The sequence below is a fragment of the Pygocentrus nattereri genome, chromosome 20, assembly GCF_015220715.1.
Source record: "Pygocentrus nattereri isolate fPygNat1 chromosome 20, fPygNat1.pri, whole genome shotgun sequence".
In the NCBI taxonomy this organism is placed as follows: Eukaryota; Metazoa; Chordata; class Actinopteri; order Characiformes; family Serrasalmidae; genus Pygocentrus; species Pygocentrus nattereri.
The window spans coordinates 15,338,070-15,355,206 of NC_051230.1; the positions used below are offsets into that span (position 1 = coordinate 15,338,070).

The 17,137-nt window shown below is 38.0% G+C and overlaps 2 protein-coding genes across 15 annotated transcripts in view; both read left to right on the forward strand.

Moving 5' to 3' along the window:
- LOC108423570 (kelch-like protein 20) overlaps positions 1–12,234 on the forward strand; it is a 28,707-nt gene extending 16,473 nt beyond the window's left edge. Inside the window, exons 4-8 of the mRNA XM_017690964.2 lie at positions 5,097–5,237; positions 9,123–9,256; positions 10,311–10,522; positions 11,502–11,608; positions 11,790–12,234. Of these exons, the coding sequence (XP_017546453.1) occupies positions 5,097–5,237; positions 9,123–9,256; positions 10,311–10,522; positions 11,502–11,608; positions 11,790–11,850 (655 nt within the window). The 3' untranslated portion in view covers positions 11,851–12,234. The remainder of the gene's footprint in view (positions 1–5,096; positions 5,238–9,122; positions 9,257–10,310; positions 10,523–11,501; positions 11,609–11,789) is intronic.
- A 2,810-nt stretch (positions 12,235–15,044) lies between these two features.
- The window catches only part of LOC108423613 (potassium channel subfamily T member 1-like), a 134,711-nt gene continuing 132,618 nt past the window's right edge, over positions 15,045–17,137 (forward strand). For 5 of the 14 annotated variants that reach the window (XR_005129233.1, XR_005129234.1, XM_037531850.1 and 2 more), the window contains exon 1: positions 15,045–15,168. Coding sequence is in view for 12 of the 14 variants with exons in the window: in XM_037531850.1 (XP_037387747.1) it covers positions 15,102–15,168 (67 nt within the window). In the remaining 2 variants the exon portion in view is untranslated. The remainder of the gene's footprint in view (positions 15,169–17,137) is intronic. The other 9 variants (XM_037531853.1, XM_017691016.2, XM_017691021.2 and 6 more) reach the window with 3 other exon arrangements.

The window sequence follows — 17,137 nt, forward strand, 5'->3', positions numbered from 1 at the left end:
TGCTACTCAGGCAGGACCCTCTTGGCCTTGTAGCTGATGAGAGAATAATCCAATCATCTAGTAATGATGTCCTGCTCTGCTCTTTGCTCACCAATCATTTTTCTGGCACTGCAAAAGTGGAGCAAAACAAAAGCATGTCCATAAACAAAAATGCTTACTGATTTACCAGAATGTCATCTTCAATTTAGTAGATACTAAAGGCTCCTATACTACATTTGTCCTGTATTTGACGGTTGTCACTGAGATCCTCTTATAGTATGTGTGGTTTTATGCACCAAATGAATCATAATTAATTTTACATGACCATTTTTCCATTTTCTAGCATCCTTCTATGTCTCCGTCACACAGGCTGTTTGTATTACAGTGTCTTTAAGACTTCTCTATGTAAATAAGTTCCATGTAATTGTTCTGACTGGCTGCCCTGTATTGCACCTAATTCAAGAAACAGTCCAGGCTGAAACTTCCTTATACCTGTCCTGTGAATGAGTGGGGCTGAAATGCAGAACAGTAGGCTGGATAGTTTGGTCAGGTTTGTGCTGAAGTTTTGGCACCCTTGATTTATGTTTTCTTGTGAAAGTAAGTGAACACATCCTCTACAGAGAACGCACTTCTACACATTTTAATGCACAATTACTGTTTATAGTACGGAATTTAACGTATTGGAGAAAATATATTAAACTCAGCAAATAAATAGAAAATGTGCAAATAAATGTGTAGAAATGTATTTATATAATCAATAATTTTAGCAGGACTCAAAAGCGTTAGCCAGTACACAGCTGGCAAAGACAGCTTTGAGCAGTTGCACACATCAAAAACCACAATATTTTTCATGAAAACAGAAAAAATGTTTAAATAATTGCAGAAAATTTGTCTCAGTAGTGAGAATTTTTGACGTTACACACTGATTTTTACAGTTTGAGGCACATTTATGCCATGTGGCCATAAAGGACAGGGATACAGTCTCACTTCCTGCTCTAAAATGCAGGGGTGTGGCTAAACAAGGCTCCACCCACGGACTAAAACTCTAAAATAAATAAATAAATACTTTTGATAAATCTAAATCTTCCCTCTAAAAGAATTTTAAAATAGCTTTTAAATGCAACATTGAAAAAAGGAAACAAATGTCAGTAATCCCCAAACAATTCAATCCCCAGAGCCGACAGCACATGACTGAGGTGTCCTTGAGCAAGACACCCAACCAACTGCTCCCCAGGCGCTGCGGACTGGGCTGCCCACCGCTCTGGGCAAGTGTGCTCACTGCCCCCTAGTGTGTGTGTGCTCACTAGAGTGTATGTGGTCACTTCACAAATGGGTTAAATGCGGAGGTGAAATTTCCCCATTGTGGGTCACTTAAATTTTTAAAAATTTTTAAATGAATATTTTCACAAGTATTTCACATTTAGGGGTTAGATTTTGGGACAGACACTGTCTAACAGAAAATATGCTAGAAATGACAATTTTGTACTTTTTCATTGTATTACTACTAGTCAGGACTTGTTTTTAAACACATAACTTAACATAATCTTTGTGAATATCTAAGGAGTAAGCACTTAATTGTTCTACTGCTGTAGAACACTCCATATAATGAAGGTATAAGGGGGGAGGGGAGGCTAATAACCATGTATGGTCTTTGAATACAGGAAGGTAAGTGAGTGTAGAGAATGAGATTTCTAGAAATACTGGCTATCAATCTAAAATATTTATTTAGTCTGGTTTGAACAATGATAGCAGACATACAGACAGACAGAGTCAACAGAAGCTTTACATTTTGCTCTCCAGCTTCTCGTGATGATTCATTCTGACAGCAAACAAATGCGGCTAGTTTCTCATGGCCGTCCGAACAAGACAAAACGGTTTGATGATGTATTTTGCTGCACTATTTCAGGTGAAACAGAAATTTGAATAAGATGCTAACCTCAGCCTTGAGACACTAACATATGAAATATAAATCATGAAATTCAGCGTGACAGAGTGAATCTGGTACTGGCTGACACAACAGTCAGGGCTCCACAGAGTTCATTACTGTTTTTAGCATTACCAATGCAGCAGTTATTTTACATTAATCATGTTAAGATGGACAGCAGCATTAAAAACCTAAAAAAAAAAAAAACTTACCACCAAAAAGACAAAAAAGATACTTATGAAGGATGAGGACAAATCCAAGCAGCTGGGCAGAGAGAAAAGCTGACCTTGACTTTAGGCTTAAGGCTAACTTAATGCTTAAGGCTAGCTTTAGTTTGTAGCGTATTGCTCGTCATGATTACGTCACATTTGAGATAAAAGTTTTCGCCAGTTTTCATTTTATCACTAGCCAACCGCATTGGTTATCTCAGTGTAGCATATAAATGATAAACAAGAGTTAGAAATGAAGAAGATGAAGATTTACAAATTTTAGAACAACGTATTTTGTTTGTGTGTGTGTAGCAGGAGAAATAGTCAGAGTTTGGGGTGGGCCGGTCTGCATCATGTAACTCCTGGTCTGAAAACACATCCCACTCCGGCCTGGACCCTTCACCTCTAACTGTCGATAACACATGTCACTGGACATCTCGACACACTTGGAGAAGAAAACTAAGTGCCAGTTCTGTTACATCAGCTAACAGACTCCCACATGGGCTAATACTGTGCTGAGTGAGGGGGCGGTGGGGCATCCTACCCTTCCCAGAGAGAGTGAGGGCAATTATACTCTTGTGGACTCCAGCCACTGATGTCCAAGAGAGTATAATTGGATTGAACTCTTGACCTCCTGACTACAAGATGAATGCTGTGCCACTCTGGAGCAACTTACACTTTCAATAAAACTTTGCCAATTGTTGCAATCAGTGACAAGTGAGCAACAGTTAAATAGATTTACATATTTTTGCCACCTCCAGTAATAAACATGACGTCTTAAGGTTTAAGGCCTCGTGGTCATGTCACAAATCATTGCACACAATAATCCTGAGAGGGATTTCTATAGAAAGTTGTTTTAGTTTTTGATCCACAATTTCTAAAATTGGGAATTTAGCAGCAAAAATGTTAGGAATACCAGTGAAAATGCTTATTTTGATATGTAAAAATTAGATTTCCTGTTAAAAAAAAAAAAAGTAACTACTAGGACTTTGATTTCACATGAAAGATTTCATAGCTTTTCTCAGTTCACTTTAAAAGATGTGTTGTCATGGTTGTCATGGTTTCCATGTCCAGTCTCAGCCCTGCTGTATTCTCTCTGCTGTCTCCAGTCCCTCTAGCTCCACCTTTGTTTTCTCATGTTTACCTGTGTGTAAGCCCACCCAGGCATTAATGCCTCGAGTGTTTGTATTTGTGTATTTGTAGCCTTTTGTCTCACTCAAGTGGTTGATTGGTATTGATGTTATATTTGTTAGCTCAGTGCTCTCATTGTTTTGTTCTTGTTTACTCAGTCTCTTTGTTCTTTGTCATGTTTTTCTAGTATAGTCTTTCATTGTTTCTTTGCTTTTCTAAATCCCCTGTGCCTTCTGCTTTCCCTGGACCTTTAAAAAACAACTCGGGAATGCATCTGTCATCTGTCACCATGTGTTGCAGCAGCATGAATTAGATTTTAGCATGTGCTAATTCAGTCACTGAAAAGTGAAATGAATTTCAAATATTTGAATTGATTTTTCAAATGAAAGGTTAACAGTTACATGTAAAAGCTAAACATTCTATCATTATATGCAATATTGAATATGAACATGTAGTAATTGAACACTTTACTAGTCAAATCAATTCAAATTTATTTGATTTCAAATTAGCCCAAGTGTAATTCACACTAGTAAAAGTCTTCACTCTGTTAAAATTATAACATCTTGTCCTGCCCTGACCTTGTCTTTCTTTGTTTCTGTTTGTTTCAGTGTAATTCACACTAGTAAAAGTCTTCACTCTGTTAACACCGTGTGGGGTTTTATTGTTTTGGTCTCTGTCTCCTCCCTTGTCCTGCCTCCTTGTCATCTGTAACCCCATCTGTAGCCCCGCCCTCTCTGTGTATTTGTACTACTGGTTTTGTTTGTCTTGGCTTCGATTGATGTCTCGGTTTGTTAGGCCCTGTTTTGTTGCCCCCTGTTTGTTTATTTCATGCCTTTTAGTCTTTTTTATCCTACCTCTTTCTCTCCCTCTCTGTTACAAATTATAGAACTAGGAAAGCCAGGAATTCTTGGTAGTAAACACTGAAATGTTATGTTAACATATAATATAGATTACCTATAGATTGTCTACAGATGTTCAAGCTCTAAACACACATGGTCTATAATATCTTTATCTGGAGTTACACTCTTAGCAAAAAGAGTGCTGGAAAGGGTTTTTTTTACCCTTTTTGGTACTATATAGAGGCATTTTTAAAGAGGCTCTTTGAAGAACCATGTACAACTCTTTAACTCTTTCTCCATCATAGAGAAGAATCATTTCACTAGCAAATTAAAATACATTCAAATGGTTCATGCCTCTATAACAATTCATTGCCTTTACTCAAGAACTCTTGAACTATTTTTAAAAGTGTAGTGTTAGATTTAGCATTAGGTTTGGGGTTGAAGAATTTACAAGAAAACATACTACATTTACATTTATAGCATTTGGTTGACACTCTTATACAGAGCGACTTACAATTTGCTTATTTTTTTACATAGGTAGGCCAAGGTGGTGTTAGGAGTCTTGCCCAAGGACTCTTATTGGTATAGTGTAGGGTGTTTGCCCAGGTGGGGATTGAACCTCAGTCTACAGTGTAAAAGGCAGAGGTGTTAACCACTACACTATCCCAAACACATTCATCCTAATTAATAAGTGAGCATCTACAAAACACTGGACTCCCAAAATAAAGTGCTATCATTTTGACATGATCTTATCATTACTAGTACTAATGACATTTTTACCTGTTCTAATTAAATTTCTGATACCAATGACTGACCCCTTAAATGGCCAGGACCTGCTGGTGGGCCCAAAGTTATATTACACTTCTATAATGTAAGAGTAGCTCAACCAGTTTGCATTGATATCCTTGTAGATTCTGAATAACAAGCCTTAGTATGTAACAAGTCTGGCATTTTAAGGGATATATACTGGAATGAGGGGGAAAAGCATGTCAACAATATTGCCTGTGCCTTCAGGTATGACCCTGAAACAAATGAGTGGAGCAGAGAGGCATCCCTGAGCAGCCCCCGTAGTGGTGTGTGTGTGCTGGAGATGGATGGGTACATGTACACCCTGGGGGGATATGATGGCACTGCCTGCACCAACACTGTGGAAAGGTAACCTGCCTAAATATACCTGACATCTGCCACTCATACATACTTAGTGTGACAACTGAAGCTCCGGGGGGTTTCAAATGGAGATTGTGTATTGTGAACGCAGCAGCATTATTATAATAAGAATATTAAAAGTGAGCACATTAATGTGAAATTCTTGATCCGGTGTTTGAAAGCACCATATGGACAATAGAGAGAGTGTGTTTTGGTGAAATGAGAGAAAGAGGGAGGGAGAGAGACAGGCAGCTGGCTATCTAACTGTCAGCTGTTATCAGGAAAGGCAAATATCATACATATTTCAAATGAAAAGGGAGAAAATTGTAGCTGAAGCCAAAATACCATTATCATATATAGAGAAATAGACACACAGATAGCCCCATAGATGCACAGTATTTCCAGAAGTATTCAGACATCTAATTACTGAATTCAGCTACTTTAAGGTATACCCATTGCTGATACAGGCATTTGCATTTCCCACATAAAGTTTGTATAGTCTCCATAGAAAAGCACTGCAATTAGGGCAGTCGTGGGCTGGAAGTTAGGGATCCAGCCTCATGACCGGAAGGTCACCGGTTCGATCCCCAGGGCCGACAGTCCATGACTGAGGTGTCCTTGAGCAAGACACCTAACCCGCAACTGCTCCCCGGGAACTGCGGATTGGGCTGCCCACCGCTCTGGGCAAATGTGCTCACTGCCGCCTAGTGTGTGTGTGCTCACTAGTGTGTATGTGGTGTTTCACTACACGGATGGGTTAAATGCGGAGGTGAAATTCCCCATTGTGGGACTAATAAGGGTCACTTAATCTTGATCTTAATCTTAAAATGAGATGCTCTGAAGCAGCAGTACATGGTGTTGGGCCATGGATCTGCTCTCTCTGAAGTGTTAGAGCTCCATCCATTGCCTTTAGGATGAGCAAGAGAGGAGTTTGTGATCCAGAACTAATCACTCAAAATCACTACCTGACTTTACTGAAGTTCTTGGGGTTGAATGCAATCAAATCCTCACAGCAGTAGTGCAAAATCTAATGTAGCTTTTGTAAATAGCATGTAATAGTTAATTGACCAGATCACTCCAATATAAAAAAAGTGTTTTATTGATCAGAATGTATTGGTAATAATGCTTTCTTTAAAAATCTTGATGGACTACGTCTCCCAGAAATCTGCCTCGTGAAGGCAAAAGAATGAAGATGCTACTGAGGGATACATACTAAGGCTTATTATTCAGTAACTACAGATGCTTCAATCAAAACTGGTTGAGCTATTCTTAGTTTACAGATGTGTATAATAAAACTTTTGGCCTGCCGGCATGCCCGCAGCCATAAAGGGGTTTACCCTGTCCAATGCTGAGTAGAAAATTGTGGAATTGGTATGATAATAAAAGGTAATTCCAAAGATGATTGTAGAGGTTCAGTTATGTTTTGTAAAAAACAAATTATCATTGCTGTTGTTCGGTCAGGTACTGATACTGAATGATTAGTTCTCCACAGCCCAATGCTTGGGAGGATTTATTCCCCTCTAAGCGACATTCAGCAATGGTCATGGTGACCTTAAGGTCATGCATGGCTGCTCCAGAGCATCCTGTTCGTTTACAGAGCTTCATTCACTAATTAAAGGGGGCATCTAGACACATTATAGTGGACGCACAATGCAAATCAAGGTTAAATCAGCAACAGTATGATGTCATCTTGAGAGTCCTTCATATTATCTATTACTACACGGTACTTCAACTGTCTTGATTGTCAGTGGATGCATAGAATGCATTCAGTAACGCAGCATTCTCCTTCAAACTGTGGCAACAGTGGGTGTAGGGAAAACATTTATTGATTCTTTCAAATGCCCACATCCTGATTAATGGTCTCCTTTCAGGGGTATTTCATGTGACAAGAAGCTGCAAGCAATGCTGTCCAGTTTCTCTCTTGCCTTTTGTCCTGGCTATTGAGCCCCTGCCTGTTGTCATTGTATCTTATCCCTCTATAAAAGTAATTCAACTGGCAACCTCACAACAATCAGTCAATCCCACATGCTAGCTCACCCCCCTCTCCATGTACATCAACAGTGCAGCAGAGCATCTGGTGATAACCTAAACAATTAGAGAGCACAAAGCTCTTCTTCTTAACATGTTTGATAATCCTTTAGTACAGGTGAGAGGATCTTTAAAATGGTACGCAACTAATCTCAGATATTTGGGTATCAGTATTGCCAGAATTAGGTTTTTTTGACCAGGTACACCAAGTATGTTTATGCATATAAGGAGCTCTGTTCTGGTGAATATACGTATATAACATGCAACATACATAACAAGATAAGCAAGTGCACTAGACTTTTAGCAAGCATACAAATATTGCTGGGCTATACTGGTGTATTGTTGTCAGACTGTGATTCTTTTATTAAGTTTCAGTGACACTGATCGATAGTGTGTGTTAAATTCATGCAAATATTCTTCATAAAACAGAAGTCATCCAACTGCCAAGCAACTTTAATTTTTTAAATTATATTTTGAGTGTCTTACATATTGTATCCAGCACTTTGCAAGGTACGTTAGATTTGTAAAACATTCTTTAGCATAAAGCACTAGGAGGCACCGTCTCCTAGTTTATAATGCACAATTAGTAAATCTCAAACACTGCGATATATTTGGAAAATATTGTGATATTCAATGCCCAGCACTACTGTACAGGGGAAATGTGGAATATGATAAATCAGGTTATAGAGCAGGGCTGCTCCAGTAAATCATGAAGGCACTTTAAATTCCTTGCTCACAAAAGTCCATACAAACATGCTAGCATAGGTGAACAGCAACAATAGTTGATTTTCAATGCTTAACCATTAATTATTACTCAAGGCATTTGAATAAATCAAATAATACACATCAAATACAGTATAATTTGATGAACAGATTTATTTTTAACATTTATAATGTAATGAGCATTTTGAACAGCCATTGGCTATTGTTTGTAGTAAAAAAAAAAAAAAAAAATATATATATATATATATATATATATATAAAAACACACACACACAGACGACCTGTCCAGGGTGTATCCTGCCTTTCGCCTCGACTGCTGGGATAGGCTCCAGCACCCCCTTGCAAGCCCTGAGGGAGAAGTGGCTTAGAAAATGGATGAATGGAAGGATGGACATATATACATACATACATACATATAAGTAGAAAATCTTAATGTGAAAACATCTTTGAAGATTTGATCTACAGAAGCAAAAAAGTTGATATGGTATCCCAAGTGGTTGTTAGGGTGTGGCTAGGTGGTTGCAATGACAATTGCAAAACACTAACAACCACTGCAACTCTCTGACTTGATATCTAGCGCTGCCATCTCTGTTCTGATGTGCTGCTTTCAGCTAAGATGTTTATATAAAGGCATCTGATAAAGGCACTTTTTGAATAAAATGGAAGATGTATGTTTTCATGTTATGAAGACAATATATGACAAATTCCAAGCACAGCTAGAAGGGTATAAAACTGCACAGCACTGAGTTGAGGAGCAGTGTAACTCTGTTCTCTAGAATGATGGAGCCACATCTGGCACCTTTTGAATGAGGTGGAGTGGTGTGTGTGATCCACAGCTAATCATCCATCATCAGCATCTGATGCGCTTGTAACTGAATGAAATCAAATCCTTACAGCAACACTGTTAATAACCTTGATGTTGTAAGAAACATTGGATAAGCAGGTGTCTATACATTTTTGGACATATAGAGTTTTTCAATAACACTTAACAAATATTTAATGTGATAAATTTATAATTTACCAGTTGCTAATGACAACCAAAATGCAAGCAAGTGATTTTACAACTTTATGAGATGTAGTGGCCCATCCAGACACATCATAATTACACTGCATGAAATGCAATGGTTAAAATGCCCCACACAGGTTTGATCCAGAGCTAAAGAGCTGGACTAAACTGTCCCCCATGAGGCAGTCTCGGACAGGAGCCGCTGCTGCGGTGTTGGACGGTTTCCTGTATGTGATGGGTGGCACAGATGGAGACACACCACTCAGCTCAGGTGAGTACTCAGAAACCCAGCCATCTGTTTCTCAACACATCTGACTCCCATTCTTATCTTATCTCACTATCCCACAATCTACGAGTGATGGACGGTTGTCTTCCACTGTTTACTCAAACTGAGAATAAAATATCATCACTGAGCGCTCAACAATCGGTAATGGCTCTTCAGCTTTCATAATGTCTGCATCAGGAGTAATATTAAGTCTTCTCTTAACAGTATATATCCGCCCACATACTCTTCCAGTCCACAACATGCACAAATGACAGACATTAGTTCTCCCGTAAATGGAACGTCCAAGAATAGCTTGGGAAAAAAAATAATTTTGCTGCCATTTATTTCTGTCTGTGAGAAGGCTGGCTGGAGGAAGCTCCCATGACCCTTCTCCAAAGTTTACAAGGTTGAGGCAAGTGTTTCTTCAGGTTCTTATACAGGCGTGGTTATATAACAGATGAGAAAAATAGTTATGTTCTGAGTTTTAAGTTGTAAAAGAAGGACGCTGACCAATATTGTAGTCGGGATCAATTCAGTCACTGGCCACTCAACACCTATCATGTGCATTCATTCACTTGCCACTTATTAGAAACACCCACCTTTTATTTTCACTCACTGGCCACCTTTTTAGAAACACCCACCTTATACATTCACTCATTGGCCACTTTATTCGAAACAACCTCTTATGCATTCACTCACTGGCCACTTTATTAGAACCATCCACTTTTATATTTACTTACTGGCCAGTTTATTAGAAACAACAACTACATTTTTACATTCACTCACTGGCCACTTTATTAGCCACCTTGTAATTCCACTTACAGACCACTTAACTAAAAACACTATCCTTGTTCACCCATTCAGCAGCCATCACTGGCCACTTTATTAGAAACATCTTCTTGTACATCCACTCAGTCATCACTTTTTAAATTCCACTTACGTTAGGGAACACCTAGATTTCCCACACTGGGAAAATAATGCATGTTGTGTTTTCATTAAAAATACATCCAGTACATCTTGGCAAATACAAACGTATTCTGATTCTAATTCCAATCTCCAGTGGAACGCTTTAACCCACTGGATGGGACGTGGCAGACCTGCGTCCCCATGGGGACCCCCAGAGAGCGGCCAGGCTGTGCTGTATATCTGGGCTGTCTGTACGTGGCAGGGGGTCGGGATGAGCTTTTGCTGCAGCTCAGCACTGTGGAGAAGTTTGACCCAAACACCCTCCACTGGACACCCATCCCACGCATGAGGAACAAGCGCCACCAAGTGAGTTGTCAGCAGCTTGTCTGGCAGTGTTTCAACTCCCATGTCTATACAGTCCACACTTGCACTACTGTTCACAAGTCAAGAACATTAAGCCAATTTGTTTACAAATAAATGTATAAAATGTATATGAAAATTACACATGAATAACATTATTCTAATATGCTAAAGATTTAGATGCTCAGTTTAATTCATTTCTCTACGTTGTTGTATTTTTCTCAATCAGAATTATTTGTGAAAAATCCTTGGGCCCTCAGGGATTTTGACATGGCCCTCTTTGTAAAACGCTGGACACCTCTGCTCTACAGAGAACACACCGCTGCATGTTTTGTTTCAGGAATACTGTTTATTGGCTGAATTTGCATATGACTGTGTTCTAATTATTACAGTCATCATAAAATTATGAATTATAATTTCAATTTGGGAGATATGCAGAAGCCAAACAACTCTACTTAATGAAATTGTACTGATGTGCATAAACTCACATAGACATAAGCAAAACTAATGTATGTAGTGCTATTACTTGGGAATAATGCTTTATTACAGTGCTACTAAAGGAAATCTGTCTGTTAGTTTAAGATCCCTGATGTCAATACAATGCCATTTACCTCATAAAACCTTTCCATGACTACTGGCATAAGCTGTATATAAATATTTAAGTAGTGCTTTATAACTATGTTATTCAATGCTTATGCATGTATTATGAGGCCTGTGCAGCCTTCACAATGTTACAAACTATTGAATTGAACCTCTAAAATGCTTTAAATAATATTTAAACTTATATTTTATTATATATGGCATTAGCATTGTAAATAAAATAGCCATTTACATGACAAGCGTCTCCAAACTTCTGAACAGTAGTGTACCTGAGGTATTGCACTCACGTTGCAGGCAGAGTGCTGTGTTTAGTGCAGGTTGTCGCTCGGCTGGCATGTTGAGTCAGCGGTAAATGCAGGCCTATGATAAATTTGACCTTGTCTAGGTGTCACTGCTGGTATTTGGTGAAAGGCTGCTGGCTGTAGGAGGCTGTGACGGCACGTCCAATCTCCGAACCATCGAGACTTATAATCCTGACACTAATACTTGGAGGTGAGAGATTTTTCCATCCATTTATTCAGCTGTCGCTTTTCACTGCCACCCAGCCAAACAATTGTTGATTCATCTGTCGCTCATCTGTTTCGCTTGTCTTTCCATCCATCCAGATTACTGTTCCTCCAGTCTTCAAGTTCTGTCTTCTAACGTTTCTGTTTTTTTTGCCCTCTCTTTACAGACACTTTGGAAGCATGAAGGCTTCACATCCAGGAGGACAGGGTGTTTTGGTGAAAACCTAACAAAATCACTTTTTACACCTTTAAATATTCCTGCCAGTCTACTTTTTGATGGTCAGTCTATACTTTGCAATGTCTCAGTACATTATTCTTAAATTGCTCCTGTGAAATTGGCCTGTATTGTAAACTTAGTCCTAAAATTATTACATAACACAAATATATTGCCTTATAAAAATGTTTCTTAACTCTGTTCCAAGCTTAAATAACTTTATTTTTCAGTAATCCACACTTCTTCAGCAAGTGAGTGTAAATAGCTGGCAGTAAGCTCTCATTTAAATGCACTATGCTGGAAATATTTATTTGTGTGAGACGCATTGTCTGTAAAACAGCTCCACTATTTTAACTGCACTGCTTCATAAACTAATGAACAAATGGCTGCATATCCAATAGTTGCATATTGTCTTATTTTTTTTTTAAATACAGTCATAAAAATCCAGATAAGACGAGCGTTAATCACTGCTGAAGTTTTAAATGGGTTAAATATATTTGCCATTCTGTTGTGAAACTGCTTGGGGCCAGTATTTACCAACTGTTAGCACTAACATTTCTGCTACAAGCTGAACTGGTAAATCTAAATGCAAAACACCATCATCAAGAGAACATCAAAAACATGCAAAATGCACCCAAACTGAACATTTCAGCAAACACTACTGAGCAAAAGTTGGAAGTGCTGTTTTCTATGCAACAGTAACTCATCCAGTGTTAATGTGAATCTTAAAAGCTCAACACCAAAGAGATTTTTAGATGTTTTATTGAAAACTTTGATGATTTTGAGATATTATACATTATATATAATACACTGTTATGAACTACTTCCAGTATGTTTCATCAAGTTGTCTAGTTATCATGATTTGATCACCATGTTGGAAATATGAGGTATTTTTGACATTAAAGGGGTGGTCCACTGATTTTACACAATGTACAGTTAAATGGTTAAGATGTAGTCGGTCAGAGTCATTCAGAGTGATTTGATATGAAATGCTCTGTTCTGGAGAAACTTACAGAGTCAGAGTTGTTCACAGTGGTGGTGATAGGAACCAGACATCTGAAGGTTTTACTCTCTGTAAAAGCTCCTTCAAAAAGTCATTACATGAAATGAGAACTATGTCGAAAGATGTCAGACATTACTTTCTGAAAGTTTTGAGCCTAATTTCAAATAGATTAATGACAAAGAGGTGCAGGGCATAGCAATGACCATTAAACATAAGAACTCAGAAGACATGTTAGATGACTAGTCATGTTGGATAGTAATAAAATATATGTGTTGTAGACATCATGACACCTGGCTCCTATCACTACCAGTATAAAGAAATCAGAGTCAGTAAATTTCTCTAAGACAGAGCATTTCACATCAAACCCCTCAGATAACTTAGTTTATATTTCAGAAACTGAATAATGCAGACAATCTGAAAATGGGAGGAATTCCTCTTTAATTTGATCTTCATTCTCATAGAATTCTCTATACAGCTTAATACAGCTTTCATAGTTATTTCAATAGAATCTACAGCTCTGTTCATTCTAGGTGCATCTCTTCCACAACACGTCTTGCTTTTTTTTTTTTACAGCTTTGTACTAATCGTTTGAAACATATAGTACTGTGCGAAAGTTTTAGGCATCTAAGCAAATTTTTAAAAATTTACTTCAGCAGTGAGTTTATCACAATATACATTAGAGTAAAGTCATATTCATAATTCAAATAAACATAAAAACAATAAAAAGTAACAAGTAACTTGGGTCCATATTTTTCCTTGACATCTGCACGGCCACATCAGAGACTTGTTAATATCATCAATTACATCATGAGCAGAATTTAATAAAGCACTAACTGGTCAAACCAGGAGCTGCTTTGTAACTACATATAATACTGGACTTCCTCAAGGAGAGGTTTGAAAATGGTTAAACAAACACACCATCCATAAAATCACTATATATATATATATATATATATATATATAATATATATATATATATAAAATATTATTCAAATATTAACACTTTTCTAAGCAAATAAAAATATACTACACAATTTTTTGAAAATGTCCTGAATAAAATCCCTGAATCTGAACTTTTGACCAAGGACTAAACTTTTAAACAGTAGCATATTAACTAAAGGTTAAAGTGCAGGACTAGTCTTAACCTTTGATATTCATATCCAAAGTTTTAAATTTCATATGTTCATATGTTTTCTGGGCTTGCCTGAAAAACAATCCTCACTCCATGTGGTAAAATGAAGTGTTTTCATTATTAAATTAGATTCAGGCATTTGATTATAGATAATATATATTGTCACTGTTGTGCAAAAACATTGTAGCTCCATTTGTGTAGTTTTTCTTTTACATTTTGCATAAATTCTACATTTTAAATAAATGGTGAATAATTACAAAACTTATATTTACTTCCGTGACATGTTCAGAATATCTGTTCTAAAATTAAATATCAAATATACACAGATAAACACATCACGTAATCATTTTAAACAGTATTGCACTACAAAATGTCTGGGAAAGTGGAGTGGTTTACAGAAAATGACTATTTTGAAATAATTTGTGTGGATACTGTCCCCCCCCTTCCTCAAAAATATAAACAAGTACATGACGTGTTTATTTGTATGTTGATCTGAAGTCCGGTAGAAAGCTCCAGATAGATAGATAGATAGATAGATAGATAGATAGATAGATAGATAGATAGATAGATAGATAGATAGATAGATAGATAGATAGATAGATAGAAACAGGAAAATGTGGATTTTGAATGTTATTATCAATAAACAAGAAACTGGACATAAATATGATGGTAAATACTAGATGATTTTGATCAAAATATACCTTGTTTATGTAAGAGGGACCGAGTGACAGACAGACAGAGAGAGAGCGCGACAGGTTTCAGGTGCCCACGTATTACCATGATTCATCAAAACAATCCTTCATAAAAGGAGAAAAAAAAAAAAAACAAGCCACGTTCTTTCTGCTGCACCAAAAAAATAAAACTACTTTTTTCCAGCCTAGCTTCTATAGAACTGCATGTATGGGAAAGAGAATAGGTGGCATTTAATAAAAAAAAAAGACCATGTCGTCCAGCTTGGGAAAAGTTCTGGCGTGTTTCCGCATATTCCCACAAGGCCAAGCTGAAAACTGAATGCAGGTCTCATCAGCGCGCAAAGAATTTCAGCCCAGTACACTGAGTAAACGTCGGCTGGGTCATTATGCACTGGCATCACGGAGAGGACCAGGCAACTGTAATTCCAATCCAGGGACATGAACACTTTCTACATCCCGAGGAGGAGGCTCACCCTGCCTGTAGCTGACAACAGACTGAAAGCAGGTAAGTTCATACCCTCCTCACAATAAATGTACCATGAGGAGTTCTTAGGAGCAACACCTTAAAGGAGCAAAAGTGGATCTTCTAAAGAGCCATTCAACTGAGTGAACCGAATGTAGTTCTTCTATGATATCGATCGAACAAACTCTTTACAGCACCTTTCTTTTTAAAGGGGGATTCTGGTACTTTGGTGCATAATTCAGCTGTTGTTATGTAAACAGTCATTCAGAGTGAAATGGTGCATTGTAGAAAAGCGTTCCTATCACAGTGGAGGTGGCGTTGCAATGTCTACAAGCCAAACATAAACATTTTATTCAGGATCCAAAACCACTACTAAACCTACATGTCTCAGAGACCACTCTGTCACTTAATTCATTTCCAGTCCAAATTGTCATTAAGATTAAGTGATACTGTTTTGATCCCACAACCGGGGAAATTCCATCTCCGCATTTAACCCATTCATGCAAGTGAAACACCACATACACACTAGTGAACACACACACTAGGGGGCAGTGAGCACACTTGCCCGGAGCGGTGGGCAGCCCTATCCACGGCGCCCGGGGAGCAATTGGGGGTTAGGTGTCTTGCTCAAGGACTCATGGACTGTCGACGCTGGGGATCGAACCGGCAACCTTCCGGTCACAGGGCCAGATCCCTAACCTCCAGCCCACGACTGCCCCTAAAGTTCAAGTTATTCATTTTTTCCAGGAGATATTTTTGAGGAGATTAGATAGAAGATAATCAATCTCCATCAGGAAGGTTAACCTCTTAACAATCAAGGCTTATTCAATACTACAGCTTGTTATTCAGAATCTACAGGCACTTCAATAAAAAAATAATGGAGCTATTCTTGGATTGTAGAAGTGTGTAATAAAACTTTGGGCCTGCTGGTGGGCCCGTGGGTTGTTAGGGTTAAATTCATGGGAAAATAAGGGAACATTTCCAAAAGTGGAGTTCAAGCATAGATTAAAAGATACAGAAAAAAAATGAGACTCTTAAAAATTGGACAAGAACTGGTGGACCACCCAAACTGTCACTGTCCGATAAACAGCACTTAAAGAGTTCATCTTTGAGTGAGAGGAGAAAGTCAAGCTCCACTCTTACTTCAGATCTGAAACAACCCACATGTGTTTCTGTCCATCCTTCCAGTGTGAGAAGACAACTCAACACTATGAGCCTGAAAGGATGTGTAGCTGTCAAATAAGACCGTCCACCTTTAACGTTGGTTTCCAGACCCCAACATCAATGTGTTTTTGACCTTGCCTGGATGGTGAGAAGCAGAAACTGCAACCAACTTCTAAGACTGAACTTTAGTGGTGTGGAAACGTATCACTGCATATTTCTTTCAAAAACTGAAGTGTCTTTAAAAGAATGGAAACTGTAATAAAGGTAATGGGTGGACACACTAAGTACTAAAAGATGTACTTGTACTTGGCTTTCTTGCCTGCAAGTGAGATAAATAAAGGTGGTCTCTGATTTTTCACAGTTCTGTACCTGTAGTGTTGATGATGATAGTGGTAAATCTGAACTAGGGCACTATTTTGTAATATAACACCACATATATACACGTCTCTTCCCTGCATTAAACCCTTCAGCAGACATCTGGTTCTACCATCACTGTGAACAATTCGGTATTTGGCATTTCTCTAGAACAAAGCATTTCACATCAATTCACTCTGAATGACTTTGTTTACATCTTAAACATTTCATTATGTAGAAATAAAAAGGTAAAATGATGGAAGACTATAAAGCAGCATCACAAAACATCTATTTTTTGTTCATGCAGAAAAGTAAACGCGTGTCCTGTATTCTTGGCACGACTCTATACGTCTTGCTTAAATGGGCGTCATATGAAAAATGGACATTACATGTATGGATGATTCCTCAAGAGGAAGCCATCTGTAGCTAGTTCTCTTATTCATCAGTGATGCAGCTAATGGCAGTATTAAATGGGACATTACACACTGAGATG